This window comes from Lissotriton helveticus, chromosome 7 (genome assembly GCF_964261635.1).
Source record: "Lissotriton helveticus chromosome 7, aLisHel1.1, whole genome shotgun sequence".
Lineage (NCBI taxonomy): Eukaryota > Metazoa > Chordata > Amphibia > Caudata > Salamandridae > Lissotriton > Lissotriton helveticus.
The window spans coordinates 668,348,152-668,361,261 of NC_136068.1; the positions used below are offsets into that span (position 1 = coordinate 668,348,152).

At 44.9% G+C, this 13,110-nt stretch overlaps 1 protein-coding gene across 1 annotated transcript in view; it reads left to right on the forward strand.

Annotated features, from left to right (window-relative positions):
- The first annotated feature begins 2,971 nt into the window (after window positions 1–2,971).
- Window positions 2,972–13,110, forward strand: part of FBXO38 (F-box protein 38) — a 226,997-nt gene continuing 216,858 nt past the window's right edge. Inside the window, exons 1-3 of the mRNA XM_078652963.1 lie at window positions 2,972–3,069; window positions 11,877–12,099; window positions 12,834–12,967. Of these exons, the coding sequence (XP_078509089.1) occupies window positions 11,972–12,099; window positions 12,834–12,967 (262 nt within the window). The 5' untranslated portion in view covers window positions 2,972–3,069; window positions 11,877–11,971. The remainder of the gene's footprint in view (window positions 3,070–11,876; window positions 12,100–12,833; window positions 12,968–13,110) is intronic.

Here is a 13,110-nt window from a genome sequence, read left to right on the forward strand (position 1 = left end):
TATGTCTAATTTGGATTTTAACAAGGTAAGGGAACGTGTTAAGAAGTATCAGGATAAAATGTGTAAGAAACCTAATAGACAGGTTTGCTAGTCATAAAGTTCGGATTGGCGATTTTGTACGTGTGAAATTGGGAGGTTCTACTTCAAACAGATGGTCTAAATGGTCGGATCCACTGAAGGTGATAGAAGTATTCAGTAAAGCTGTTAGAGTTCAGGGAGGCAAGATATGGAATTTTAGACCTGTATCTATTGTTAGGTCTGACAAGTCTGTGCTCAACTCCAAAATGTTGGAACCTCAAACATTTGATGGGGAAGATATTCAAAATTTCATGGATGATTTTGATTCTTTGCAAAATACTCAACATATTCCTGTTAATACTAGTATCAATACAGAAGTAGTAAATGGTTCTTGTGTTGATGCAGAGAATGTTAGTAATGATGATTCTCCTGTTATTGAACAGAGTTTGGCAGATTCTGTACAAAGGTCCTTGGAATCTGTTGTGCATTATGACAATCTGGAAAATGATGTAAGGAGGAGCGCACGTATTAAACATGCTCCTATGAAAATGAGAGATTATGTTAGATTTTAGTTGATTTTTTTTATTGACTATGACAATACTTTATTTGAGTGATTAATAAAAATCAATACAAAAGAGAGCAATTAATATAAAAAAGAGCAATCAATATAAAAAGATATTTAAAATGTAAGTAAGACAATGTGTGTTGGGGAAGCATATACTACATGGAAGCTACCGCCAGTTAAAAGTCAGTTTATACCATGGTTGTCTTGTCCAATAATGCTATTCGCGCATGGTAGATGAATTTGGCGAAGTTAGCCATGTGCTTCACAGTGTCCAACAGATATAATTGGAGAACTGCCTCTTTTACCGTCCTTACTCCTAGTTGGAGAAGAATGGGCCTTAGATGGATTCTACGAACGGATAGCAGGGCAGGACAACATAATAGGATGTGAGATAAAGTTTCACGCTTATAATGACAGAGGCGACATTCCATGATCGCTGGGCCAACTTTGACAGAAGGGTACAGCTGTTTTAAGGGGAGCACATGCAATCTTGCAGCCAGAATCCTTTGAAGGGCTTGCCTGCCCAGCGACTGTACAGGGGGTGGTTTTGGGCCATTTAGAGTATGCGGAGAGCTTTGGGACTCGTGGAAGCCTCTGATCGTCAAGGCTTCAATGTCCAGTTTTCGTGAGCAGGTTCTTACTTGCTTTTTCGTAACTGATTTGATGTTTGTATATTTTATAATGTTAGGGTCCCAGTTTTCTATTGCTAAATCCAGATGCGCTTTGGCTAGAGTTAGGCTGGCTGACCACGGGTTGCCTGACATTGTGAATATTTTATTCATTACTTGATTCATCTAATTCTCTGGTGCTATGGTTGTTAGATAATAGTATTTTAGCCATGCTTGCCAGTTCTTCCAAAGGTTGCCGGGTGAAATTGAATTCCAAGCGAATTAAAGTGTTCCTTGTGCAAGATGGAAGACAAAATAACTTTTTATAGGCTGCACAGTTGATCTTTTCGAGGTCTTGTCCCAATTTACCTGGGAACGCCTGTATGCCGTAATTGATGGAGGGTAATAGTTTTGCTTTCAAAACCCGTTGGATGGCCATGGTGGTCGGGCTTTCCAAGGTGGCGTTTAGTTTGCAAATGGCATAAGTTACCATTTTGGCTTACTGCATGAGCTTGAATCGATGAACCTGTGGCCGACCAGTTTCGCTGAGCCATACTCCAAGATAGTTATATGCTTGTGTGCTAGATACCGTAAGCGATCCCAGTCTCCATTTTCTTAGCTTCTTTTTTGGATTTTTTTTAATTTAATTTTTTAATTTAATTTTTTTGTTTTCTTCTTTGGTTTTTTTTTCAAAGGGGGGAGGTGTGTGGTATTCTCATTATGTTGTATGCAGGCTGTAGGCTGTAGAATGTAGAATGTTATTGTTGATTCTATGACTCTGTGTTCTTGGGGAATCAGTTGAAGTCTGACTGAACTCCCTGCCAGTCCTAAGTGGTTGTTAAGCTGTCTTTCCTTCTTTGGAAATAAACATTCAATCTGAACCATTCCAGTGAGAGCCTGTATTCTTTTCAACAGGTATCTAATGTTAGTGACACCTTACATGTTCACTCCTTTCTCCTCTATTATGCACTCCTCTTCACCCCCCCCCCCTCTCTCTATGCCCTCATATTCTTACTCCCCCTCTCTTCACCCCCCTCTCTCTCCTAACTTCATTATCCATTTCCATCTTAATTTCTATCTCTATGTCTCTTTGCCCCATTAGACATGTTGAATACACTATCATTTTGTAACTTGTTCTTCTTAATTTTTAGTTTATTTCATTGTTTGTTTTCACCTGCCTTGTAAAGCGCTCTGATACTCTTGGGTCCAGTAGCGCTATATAAAACCTTTGAAATAAATAAATAAATAAATAAATATTGTATTAGCTCAAAGCGTAGCAGGGAGTTTGTAAGGAATGCTTGTTTGCATTCATTTCTTTCACGGAGTTCCAGTCCAGGACATTCGGTTGGCAGTGTGTTGGAGTGGAAGCTGCGTTTCCTGGCTCTTGCCTGTTCCCGTTGGTCAGCTTAAATAAACATCTTTTGGACAGAACCTTAGGGTATTCCCATCCTTGACACCTACTCCATATATATGCAATTAGCGTTTACTTATAGGGACAATCTGAAAAAAAACTAAAACTAAAAAAAAATGAATGCTTTCATGCTCGAACCTACATGCACATTGTTTTACAATTTCAAAAGGTTTCAGTTAATAAATCAGCTTCATTTTTTGTGTGCAATTTATTGATGTGTTTCTAGCAGAGATATACACCTTTGTGGAGTGCCCCCTTTCTAGTCGCATGTTTAATAGGCAAAGTCGGCAGTAGTTTGTCTTCTATTTCCATGCTTGCCACCTGCAAGATGGCGATAGTGAACGACCGTTTCCGTCCTGAGGGTGCCTTGTGACGTTACAGGAAGTGAAAGCGATTCGGAAGTGTCCGTCTGGCTTATTCCCCCACAGGACGGCAACAATAACATAGGAGGGAGAAGGAGGGCTGAGGTGAGAGGATTCAGGATTGTGTGTGTGTGTTTTTTAATGTTGGGAAAGGACAATTTAATAGATTTTCAGTTAGGGGAGTCGGAAACGGGGCAGCGGGATCTTTGCATAAGAAGGGAAATGCCCTCATGCAGTGTTTTCTCAGGAGAAGGGAAACTCCGATGTGAATGACAGTCTTGGAAAAGACATCTGCTTCAAAATTCTTCATCGGATATACATTGTTCGGCCATTGGAAAGAGTAAGGAATCGTGTGACGACGAAGGAAGTGGGAGTATAATATTTTGGACCATCTTCCCCACCACAAAATATGCTAGTGTCATTGTGCATTTTGCAGCGCTACATTACTAATGGTTGCTACAGGGCCAGAGGTCTAACATGATTACATCAAGTGGACCTCGTGCCACATTCTTACACTTCCAGTTTTTGTTGGCACAGTCACTAGCAGCAGCAACACATATGCAAACAAAAAAGTATGCATCCAGTTGAAACCCTAAATGCGCTTTTCACCTCGTAGAACAGAACTTCTCTAACTGCCACGCCCTCGCTCGCCAGTTTTAATACTGTCCGTTAGGAAGAACTTTAAAAACGCAAGGGCCTTAAAAATACTTTTTAAATATGTGAAATAAGTTTCTTGCCACATTACAGTCTGAGGTACCCAGTGACCTGATGCTGTTTTCTGACGTCCCACCTAGTAGGAATGCTAAGCATGTCTACGTTATCCACTTTTCAGTTTGTGGCATGATAATTAATCATTAAGCCTGGTGCTAGTGACAGCTGTTGGATTTTAATAGTGGCGGGGCGGAAATGTTATGCTGGAGTATAATGAGCAAGCGAGTGAAGACTGAAAAAGGAGTGTGCGTGGGAATCTTCCGCCGCAAGAATTTTTTAAAAAATGTGTTCAAATGGTGGATATTGTACAGTTCGTTATTGAAAAGTTTGCACTTCAGTGTAAGGCACAGTGTGCAGTGTTTTCACTAGGACATAACCGCACACGTAAGTGTGCACTGACATAGGAACAGTGAGATCTCTCTACAAAACATGCATTATTGTACTATACTTTCTGCCAGCAATTGCTTTTTAGAGTTCTACTGCTACTCAAGAGGTTCAGGACCGAAGCAGACAAACAAACCTCCTTCATACTAAGCGGGCACTTTAGTAAGAGAGGCCGCTCACTATCAGCAATACCTACACATTGCTGTCCTGATATACTGTACCATTCATCCTATTCATTTTCCACCAAACTGCTCAATGCCTGCCAAGATTGGCAATATAAGTGCCATGGTTCTCCTTTTTTGTAGAAGCCACCTGGACATTGCCTGCTATTGTACTTATTTTCCTTTTAACTCACTTTTTGCTTAGTTTATGTTTGCTCATGTTGTCCACTAATGCAGTACACTGCCCACATTAACAAAAAATCCATAAACTTGCACACATGCATGTCTTTGAAAAGCTACTGATGTTGCAGTTGTCTCGAACACCACAAGACCGTAGGCTTGTTTTTTCAGACCATAATTTCTTAGTGTTCATTGTTATGTTAAAGGACTTTATGGAGCATGCATCTGCCCAACGGTGTCATGATACTGAGACTGCTGCTGAGGACAAAGAGGTGCCTAATAGGAACATGGCAAGATGTTAAAGAGACAAGTTTTCAGCTCCTTTCTGAAAGTCGGCAGAGTAGGTGAGGCTCAAATGTATGAGCAACATTCCGTCCATCATCTTGTGTTTTGAGGTGGAGATCCTTCCAGAGCTTAGCAGTGGAAACAGTGAAGCTCCTACCTCCTAGTTGGTCTTATCAAATCTGGGCACCTTCAGGAGCAAGCAAGGCTCCGGAGGAGCAGTGTAAATGGCTGGGAACGTGCCATTGCAATGATTTTTTGAGAAAGTCTGATCCAGAGTCACAAAGTGCCTTGAAGTCCATACAAAGGACCTTGAACTTAAACCAGCTTCTTACAGGGAGCCAATGAAGGTGTCTGATCTCCACAGAGATAGATTTGAATTTAGGGATACCTAACAACAGCCTGGCAGCGGCGTTCTGCACCATTTGCGGTTGGTTGAGAGATTTTTGACCAAGTTGACATAAAGGCCATTACAGTAATCCGGTTTGGAAAGTATCAGGGCTGTGATTACTGTCTTTCTAGTAGAGACTGAGATGAACATGATGATTTTCTAATGACCCTAAGAAGATAGAAGCAGAAGGAGATTGTGGCATTGACTTATTGGCAGAAGGTCAGTTGGGGATCTATTAAGACAGCAAGATTTTTAACTTTGGCCACTGGGAGAGGAGGAGGGTCAAGGTCATCGGGCCACCAAGTGGAGGGGAAGTTGAAAAGTATTCAATATTTTATTACACTGTGATAAAAGAAAGCACAGATTTAACTTCAGAGGCCACTCCTACATCCACTACTGGGGCAGCTAATGCCCCCTTTATGAATAAATGAAAAGCCTTGGCTGCCTGGGTGAGAAGTTAAGCAATTACATAGACTGTATAGCAGTTATTGATTTTGTTTGTTTGTTTTGTTTTAATGCAGGAATGTATTTTTTGATTCCTGTATTATTTTCAATCAATCAGTCAGGGTTTTATAAAGCGTGCTACTCACCCCTGAGGGTCTCCAGATGCTTTGGGGATGGGGGTGGGTGTGGGGGGTCGGGTGCAGCTCCGGATCAGTTGAAGAGCCTGGTCTTGAGGCTCTTCCTGAAGGTGTGCAGAGTAGGGGAGCATCTGATGTTGAGTGGAAGCTCATTCCAGGTCTTTGCTGCAACGTACGAGAAGGCTCTTCCGCCTGCTCTAGTTCTGCGGATGCGCGGGGTCTCTGCCAGGGCGAGGTCGGCGGAGCGGAGGTTCCTTTTGGGTACGTGGAAGGAGGCTCTCGTTGAGGTATTTGGGTCCGATGTTGTGGAGGGATTTGTAGGCGTGGGTGAGTAGCTTGAAGGTTACTCTCTTCTCGGCCAGTGGAGGTCTCGTTGGTGCTGGGTCATGTGCTCGTGTCGTGGGGTTCCGAGGACGAGTCTGGCTGCGGGGTTCTGGGTGGTTTGGAGCTTGTGTAGCAGGGTTCGGTTGATTTCGGCATAGAGGGCATTGCCGTATTCCAGTCTGCTGGTTATGAGCGCGTGGGTGATGGTCTTTCTGCATTCGGGGGGAGAATCCACCTGAAGGTCTTGCAGAGGGAGTTGAAGCAGGTGGAGGCGACAGCGTTGATCTGGCTTGTCATGGTGAGGGAGGAGTCTGATGCCGAGGTTTCGGCATGGTCTGATGGAGTGGGTGGGTTTCCGAGCGCGCAAGGCCACCGGGTGTTGTCCCAGGCGGTGGAGGATGGCCCGAGGACCTCTGTCTTCTCCGAGTTGAGCTTCAGACAGCTGTTGTTCATCCAGGCTGCGACATTCTTAATTTCTTCCTGGAAGCAGAGTCAAGTGCAGGGGTTCTCATAGTGCGGGCCGGGGGCGGCCCGGCAAGCCTTCCTGGGCGGCCCGCGGACCTTGCAGACACGTGTTAAAAAAAAATCGATAGTGTTTGCAAATACAGCCGCAGCAGCGCGGATTCAGACTCTGCTCTGTGGGGGCCGGGGGATTCCAGTATTGTCAGAGGGGAGCTGCAGGGGCCTAAGAGGTGAAATTCAACAAAGCCTCATTAACATCTAAATGGTCTTTTAAAGACCCGTGAAGTACTTGGTGTGGCTGTGTGTGCGCGAGCTGAGGAACCTGTCGCTGCCCGGGCAGAGGGCTGACACACACACACACACACACACACACACACACACAGGTGAGAGGGAGAGGGAGGGAAACGGAGAGAGTGGGAGGGAGACACAGAGGGAGGGAGGGAGACACAGAGGGAGGGAGGGAGACAGAGAGGGAGGGAGGGAGACAGAGAGGGAGGGAGGGAGACAGAGAGGGAGGGAGGGAGACAGAGAGGGAGGGAGGGAAACAGAGGGAGGGAGGGAGGGAAACACAGAGGGAGGGAGGGAAACACAGAGGGAGGGAGGGAAACACAGAGGGAGGGAGGGAGACACAGAGGGAGGGAGGGAGACACAGAGGGAGGGAGGGAGACACAGAGGGATGGAGACACGGAGGGAGGGATGGAGACACAGAGGAGGGAGGGATGGAGACACAGAGGGAGGGAGGGAAACAAGAGTGGGAGACAGGGAGGGAGACACAGAGGGAGGGAGGGAAACACAGAGGGAGACACAGAGGGAGGGAGACACAGAAGGAGGGATGGAGACACAGCGGGAGGGAGGGAAACAGAGTGGGAGACAGGGAGGGAGACACAGAGGGAGACAGGGAGGGAGAGTGGGAGACGGGGAGGGAGACACAGAGAGTGGGAGACAGGGAGGGAGAGTGGGAGACGGGGAGGGAGACACAGAGGGAGGGAGGGAGACAGGGAGGGAGAGTGGGAGACAGGGAGGGAGACACAAAGAGAGAGTGGGAGACAGGGAGGGAGGCACAGAGGGAGGGAGACACAGAGGGAGGGATGGAGGGAGACAGAGAGGGAGGGAGACAGAGAGGGAGGGAGACAGAGAGGGAGGGAGACAGAGAGGGAGGGAGACTCAGAGGGAGGGAGACTCAGAGGGAGGGAGACGCAGAGGGAGCGAGACGCGGAGGGAGGGAGAGGGAGGGAAAGAGGGAAGGAGACACAGGGAGAGAGAGGGAGGGAGACACAGGGAGAGACGGGGAGAGAGAGAGAAGGAGGGAGAGTGAGAGAAAGATGTGTGCATGCTGGGTCTGGTGGCTCAGTGGACGAAGGTGTCTGCTGCAGGGACCTGTGTTTAACCTCATGGTCACAATTTTTTTGTGCTTTCGCCCTGCCCCCTCCCCCTCTGACCCCGCCCCCACCGGTGCAGCCCTCGGCCGCAAACCACACTGTAAATTTGGCCCCCGAGAGAAAGTTTGTGAGTACCCATGGTCTAGTGTCTTATATAGATGTTAAAGAGAATGGGGCTGAGCGAGGATCCTTATGGTACTCCACAGTTCATCGCTTTTGGTTCAGAGAGGAACGGTGGGAGTCTGATCCTTTGGGTTCTGCCAGAGAGAAAGGAGCAGATCTAGTCGAGGACAGTTTCTCATATACCGGCGTCGTGGAGTCTGGCTGCGAGAGTGCGGTGTTAGACGGTGTTGAAGGCTGCTGAGAGGTGCAGTAGGATGAGGGCCGCAGTGTGGCCCTGGTCAAGTAGCATGCGGATGTCATCGGTGGCGGTGAGGATGGCGGTCTCAGAGCTGTAGTTGCAGCGAAATCCGAACTGTGAGAAGTTCTCTTCGCAACATTATCAGGTCTGGGTATAGGTCGCTGAGTTTAGCTACGTGAAACTCCGCGAAGTTACAAAAAACTACGTGAAGTTCCGCAAGTTTCGGAGTGCAGTGTGAACTGCAGTTTGTGCCGGTATTCCTGCTGCTTGGGTAGAAATTCTACCCTAGCGGCAGCTTGCGAACTTACCATTCGCGATCGCAAACCTACTGATCGCGAGCGGGAAAAAACCTCCGCTGCACTTCGCGAAGCAGAGTTTTCTGAACTCAGAGGAGTGCGAAGTGTAGAAAACTCTGCAAACTCTGCCAACGGAGTGAAGTTCACTGCCCAGGCCTTATTAACATTTTTCAGTAGAAGAAGAAACGTGTGTCTTTCTATAAGCCTAATAGTATCCCACAACTGGGTCTGACATTTTTCATTGAAGATTGTACTACTGAACATCGACACTAACAGTAGTGAGGGACAACATATCTAAAAGCAAATGCATATAGGGAAGCATATATTTAATGTTCCTTACCCTACATATACGTACTTTGAAGATATATGTACCACGTAGGTAGATGCATACTGTGGCATTAGAAATAGTACATCTAGATGATAATTGTCGAGATTTTATTTTCGATATTCTTTCCATGATATTGTTTCATTTAATTGTGGTTCCGATATTCAGAGAGCACACTTTTTCTTTTTCTTTTTTTTAAAGCTAGCATAAGAGTCCCCATGGATTTTCAATCCTGAAAGTGTGAAATCGGGCTAGTTTGTTATAGAATCCTACTTATGGGTGGCATTGAAGTTGGCCTTGCAGGGAGTGATGATTTCCTTTAGATATAGAGGCAGTGAATGTACTCTTGCATGAGTAGTTAGAGTATAGGAGGAACCCAGCAGAGTCGTAAGAAAGCCTCTTCCAGCAGGCCTGTGTAGGTAATAACACAGTAGGTCAAGGAATTACTGTTTTGTTTTCAGGCTTGTGGAATTTAATAAAATATCTACTTGTCCATGGGGTAAGTGCTTCATAATTCTACTTGTCCTGTAGCAAAATCCACATGTCCCTTTTGTGCCATGTAATGCGCAGACAAATTGTGGCAGAAATCTCATTATATAAGAGCTCCGATATAGCCTCTTTGATTGTGCCAGGGCTCCTTCCATAGTAGGGTTTGAATACTAGCAATTCTCTTATTTTGCCACTTTTTTGCAGATCTACATGCTGGGGCTGAAGATAGTGGTAAGCAGTAGTTCCAGGGTTGGCATGCCCTTTTGGGTCTATGCAATCCTATGATCTTGTATGTTTTAAGGGGTTTTACCAATTCTTCTTTAATCTTTTCCCATACTGAGAAAAGTTGAAAATGTTCTCCTGACAATGTCAGGCGTAAAACGTCTTCCAGGGCTGGGAAATACATTGTTGGAGGGAAAGTGAACTTGTAAAAACTGAACAGATTTTCACATGAGCAAATCTACACATGCACATTTGCTCATGTTTAAATGCATATTTTGCATATTTTCTAGGAGCACTATGGCTTGGCCTACTTCTGTAAATACTTATGAATTCATGACAGCCTTAAATCTGCACTTAATGCAAGGACATATGCCATGGGTGCACTTTTTAGACTTTCTTTAATAATTGGGCCCCTAATTAGGTCTGGCATTAACCATGACCTTTTGTATTTATTAACATTCTGTATGTCTGTCTGTCTCTCTCTCTCTCCCTCTCTGTTGGCTGGCTTCACTTCGATTGACAGTATTCTGCTCTTTCACCAGCAGTATATTGGCACACAAAGTAGTTTTGTTCAGTGGGAATATGTTTGCGGCCGGGTGGGCCAAGAGGACCACTCCTGGGCAGTGAACTAGAGCTGAACCAGTGATGCAGGACTGGGCTTGACTAGAGGGATGCAGTACCAGGCATGACCAGAGGATGTGCATCATTGTCTCCTCCTCATCACACACCTTCCAACACATCTGGCTTTCACTTCCCATTTTCACCAGGCACATTGAAGTATAGTGCCACCTGCAGAGAATCTTTGAGAGCCTCTCTGCCCCCTACACTAGATACATAGTTATTTGTTTGTTCCATTGTTGCTCCCACTGCTATACCATATTGAGTGCTATACCATGGTCCTTTTTGAGAAGCTTTTCTCCAAAAATGTAATTCTTTTCAGTTTTCCTTTTGTAGGGAGAAGTCCATACCAAGAGTTGACATACGCGTGTGCTCCTATTTTGAGTGTGGGGATATCAGACTTGTGGGTCTAGTCATTCCACTTTCATTCCTCCACCTTGTGACTCCTCTATTGGTAGGAGGATTTGGGCTGCCCCTCTTGCCCTCATCCGCACCTCCCTTCCTCTCACATCTTGAGTAAAAGTGCATCGAGCTGGTGGACATGGCTGAAAATGAGCTTGTGCCAGTGGTATCTGCCTGTAGCCTTTCCTGTAAGCCTGGGAAATCTGATCCTGGGGGGAGTGATGTAGGTGATGACATTGAATTTCTCCCGGTCCTTCCCATATGAGTGTAACATGATTAGGGATGTCCCACTCCTGTTGATAAGATGTTCCAGAAGTGAGCACCAGGCTGCCTCATTTCGTAGTTGGCTGAATCCAGAAGGGATCAGGCAGTGGTAGACTGCCTCCTGGCACTTACATAGCATTCCAGAACGTTTATGCAAATGTACTTCACAAGCATCTTGGTGACAACTATTCACGACTCGCGCGTTAGTGGCCAGTGGAAATTATTTCCGTCTCCTCAAAAAAACAGCAACACTACTCCCGACTCCTCTTATGACTTTACTGGCAGTGTAATTATTATTGTCTAATTGAATATTTCCTTCAATATAATACCATAATTTATTATTTTGAGACTACTTTAATAAAATCTAATTCTCTCTTTCCCCCTTGTTCTGGAGCTTCCAGGGAAGCGTTATAATATTCACTATTGTCTTAATGAGTTTTTGTGTTCTACAAATTGAATCAATATGCCTAATAGGGTTATGTAAACTATGCCAATCCATCATAACCCCCTTCCCTCTTAGTCAAGTCATTATTAGATTAGAATGTTCCTGTGTGTATCTGGTGGAATTGCTCAATTACTGAGAATGTCTTGTAACATTCTTCCACTTCGTGGTTTTGCCATTTTCCTGGATGGTAAAGACCTATTTGTTCACTTTTTACGTAAAGGCTAAGGACACACTATTATCATGAGTTTTGAGAGTAGAAATATTGGCGCTGCTATCACATTTAGATACTGCATAATGGATCGTGCCATTTGGATGGCAAATAGCTGGTTCAAGCTGCAGCACAGAAATCGTAATTGTTGTCGATCAACTTAATATAGTGAGCTTTGTCTTCTCGCTGACCAGTATGGGTTCTTTGTATGGTCTGCTATCTTGCTTTCAATTTTAGCTGTTGCTGGTCGCTTGCTCCTCATGTTAACAAGACAACAATTCTATGTATTACTTGCTTGCAATAGGAAAACCAGTGCGTGGTTTCTGCTAAAAGGACGTTTTCAAAATGAAACACACCCAGTATACTTCGTCATTAAATGTATAAATTCATGCTTTGACAGTTATCTGTCTTCTCTTTTGTTCTTCAGGTCTTCCTGGGGGGAATTGTTTTTCCTTCACACTTGAACTTATCCTGCGTCCCACCACAAGGTTTTTACCATCTGGCTCCAGGACCATCCCAAACATGGGGCCTCGGAGGAAGTTTGTCAAACCCTGTATTCCTGGTAGTGATGTCTCTGTGCTTCTGAAAGGAGATGGACCCAAAGACTATATGAACCAGCTCTCCCATGAAGTGCTGTGTCACATATTTCGGTAATTTACTTCTTGTTCCGATGTGAGCTGTTTGTTCAGGATGTCCTCTCATAGCCTACTTTAGGACTTGGTCCATAAACATCAGAAGGATGTAGTAAAGGTGGCCTTTAACATTATGCTGTTGTAAAGCCGCCGTGTACTGAGGCGGAGTGGGGATTATGGTTTTCTTTTGGTATTCATTCATTTATTTAATTTGGAAGATTTATTTAAAGCACCTCACCACATTGAATCAGTTTAGCCTGGTTTGATTTCTTGCATTTAAAAATGATATTAACCACCACCAATGTGCTCTATTTGCACTAGTTTGTGAATTTTCAGTTACACGTTTTTCCATTTAGCTGAGGAATGCTTATCTTTTTTTAAAGAAGCTAAACAGAATTTAGCTGTTCAGGACAGGAAGGAAGTGACTCAGTCAAAAAGACACTTGTGAATAAGAAGTACTTCTTTATATTTAATAGGGTAATTCTTCAGTGTTAAATGTATCTTTCTGGTGATTTAACACTTCTAGCCCACTCAGTGAGGGCTGACTATTCAGATTGGTGTAGCCCATTCGCTCACGGGAAGGTGGAGTTGAAATTGTGGAAGTCTGTGCCAGTCTTGCTAAATATGAGTTGAAGGTTCTGGCTGTAGTGGTTGCTGCACTGTGTCTCCATCTGCCTGTCCTGAATTGAGCATTATGTAATTGGTTTGTTCCTGATTCGTTGTTGCAATTTTGTCTGTTCCTTTTCCCACAGGTACCTGCCTCTGCAGGACATCATGTGTATGGAGTGCCTATCCCGTAAGCTGAAGGAAGCTGTAACTCTCTACTTGAGGGTAGTTAAGGTGGTGGATCTCTGTGCCGGTCGCTGGTGGGAGTACATGCCCACAGGTAAATACAGTCTTTTTAGGTCTCGCGCCTGCGATGCATATGGCGAAGCCATATGCGCATCGCGCAGGCGCGATACTATAGTTGCCGGGTCTGCTTCCCAGGAGACAGGAGACTGGCACGCGCACGCTCAGGAAAGCGATCGG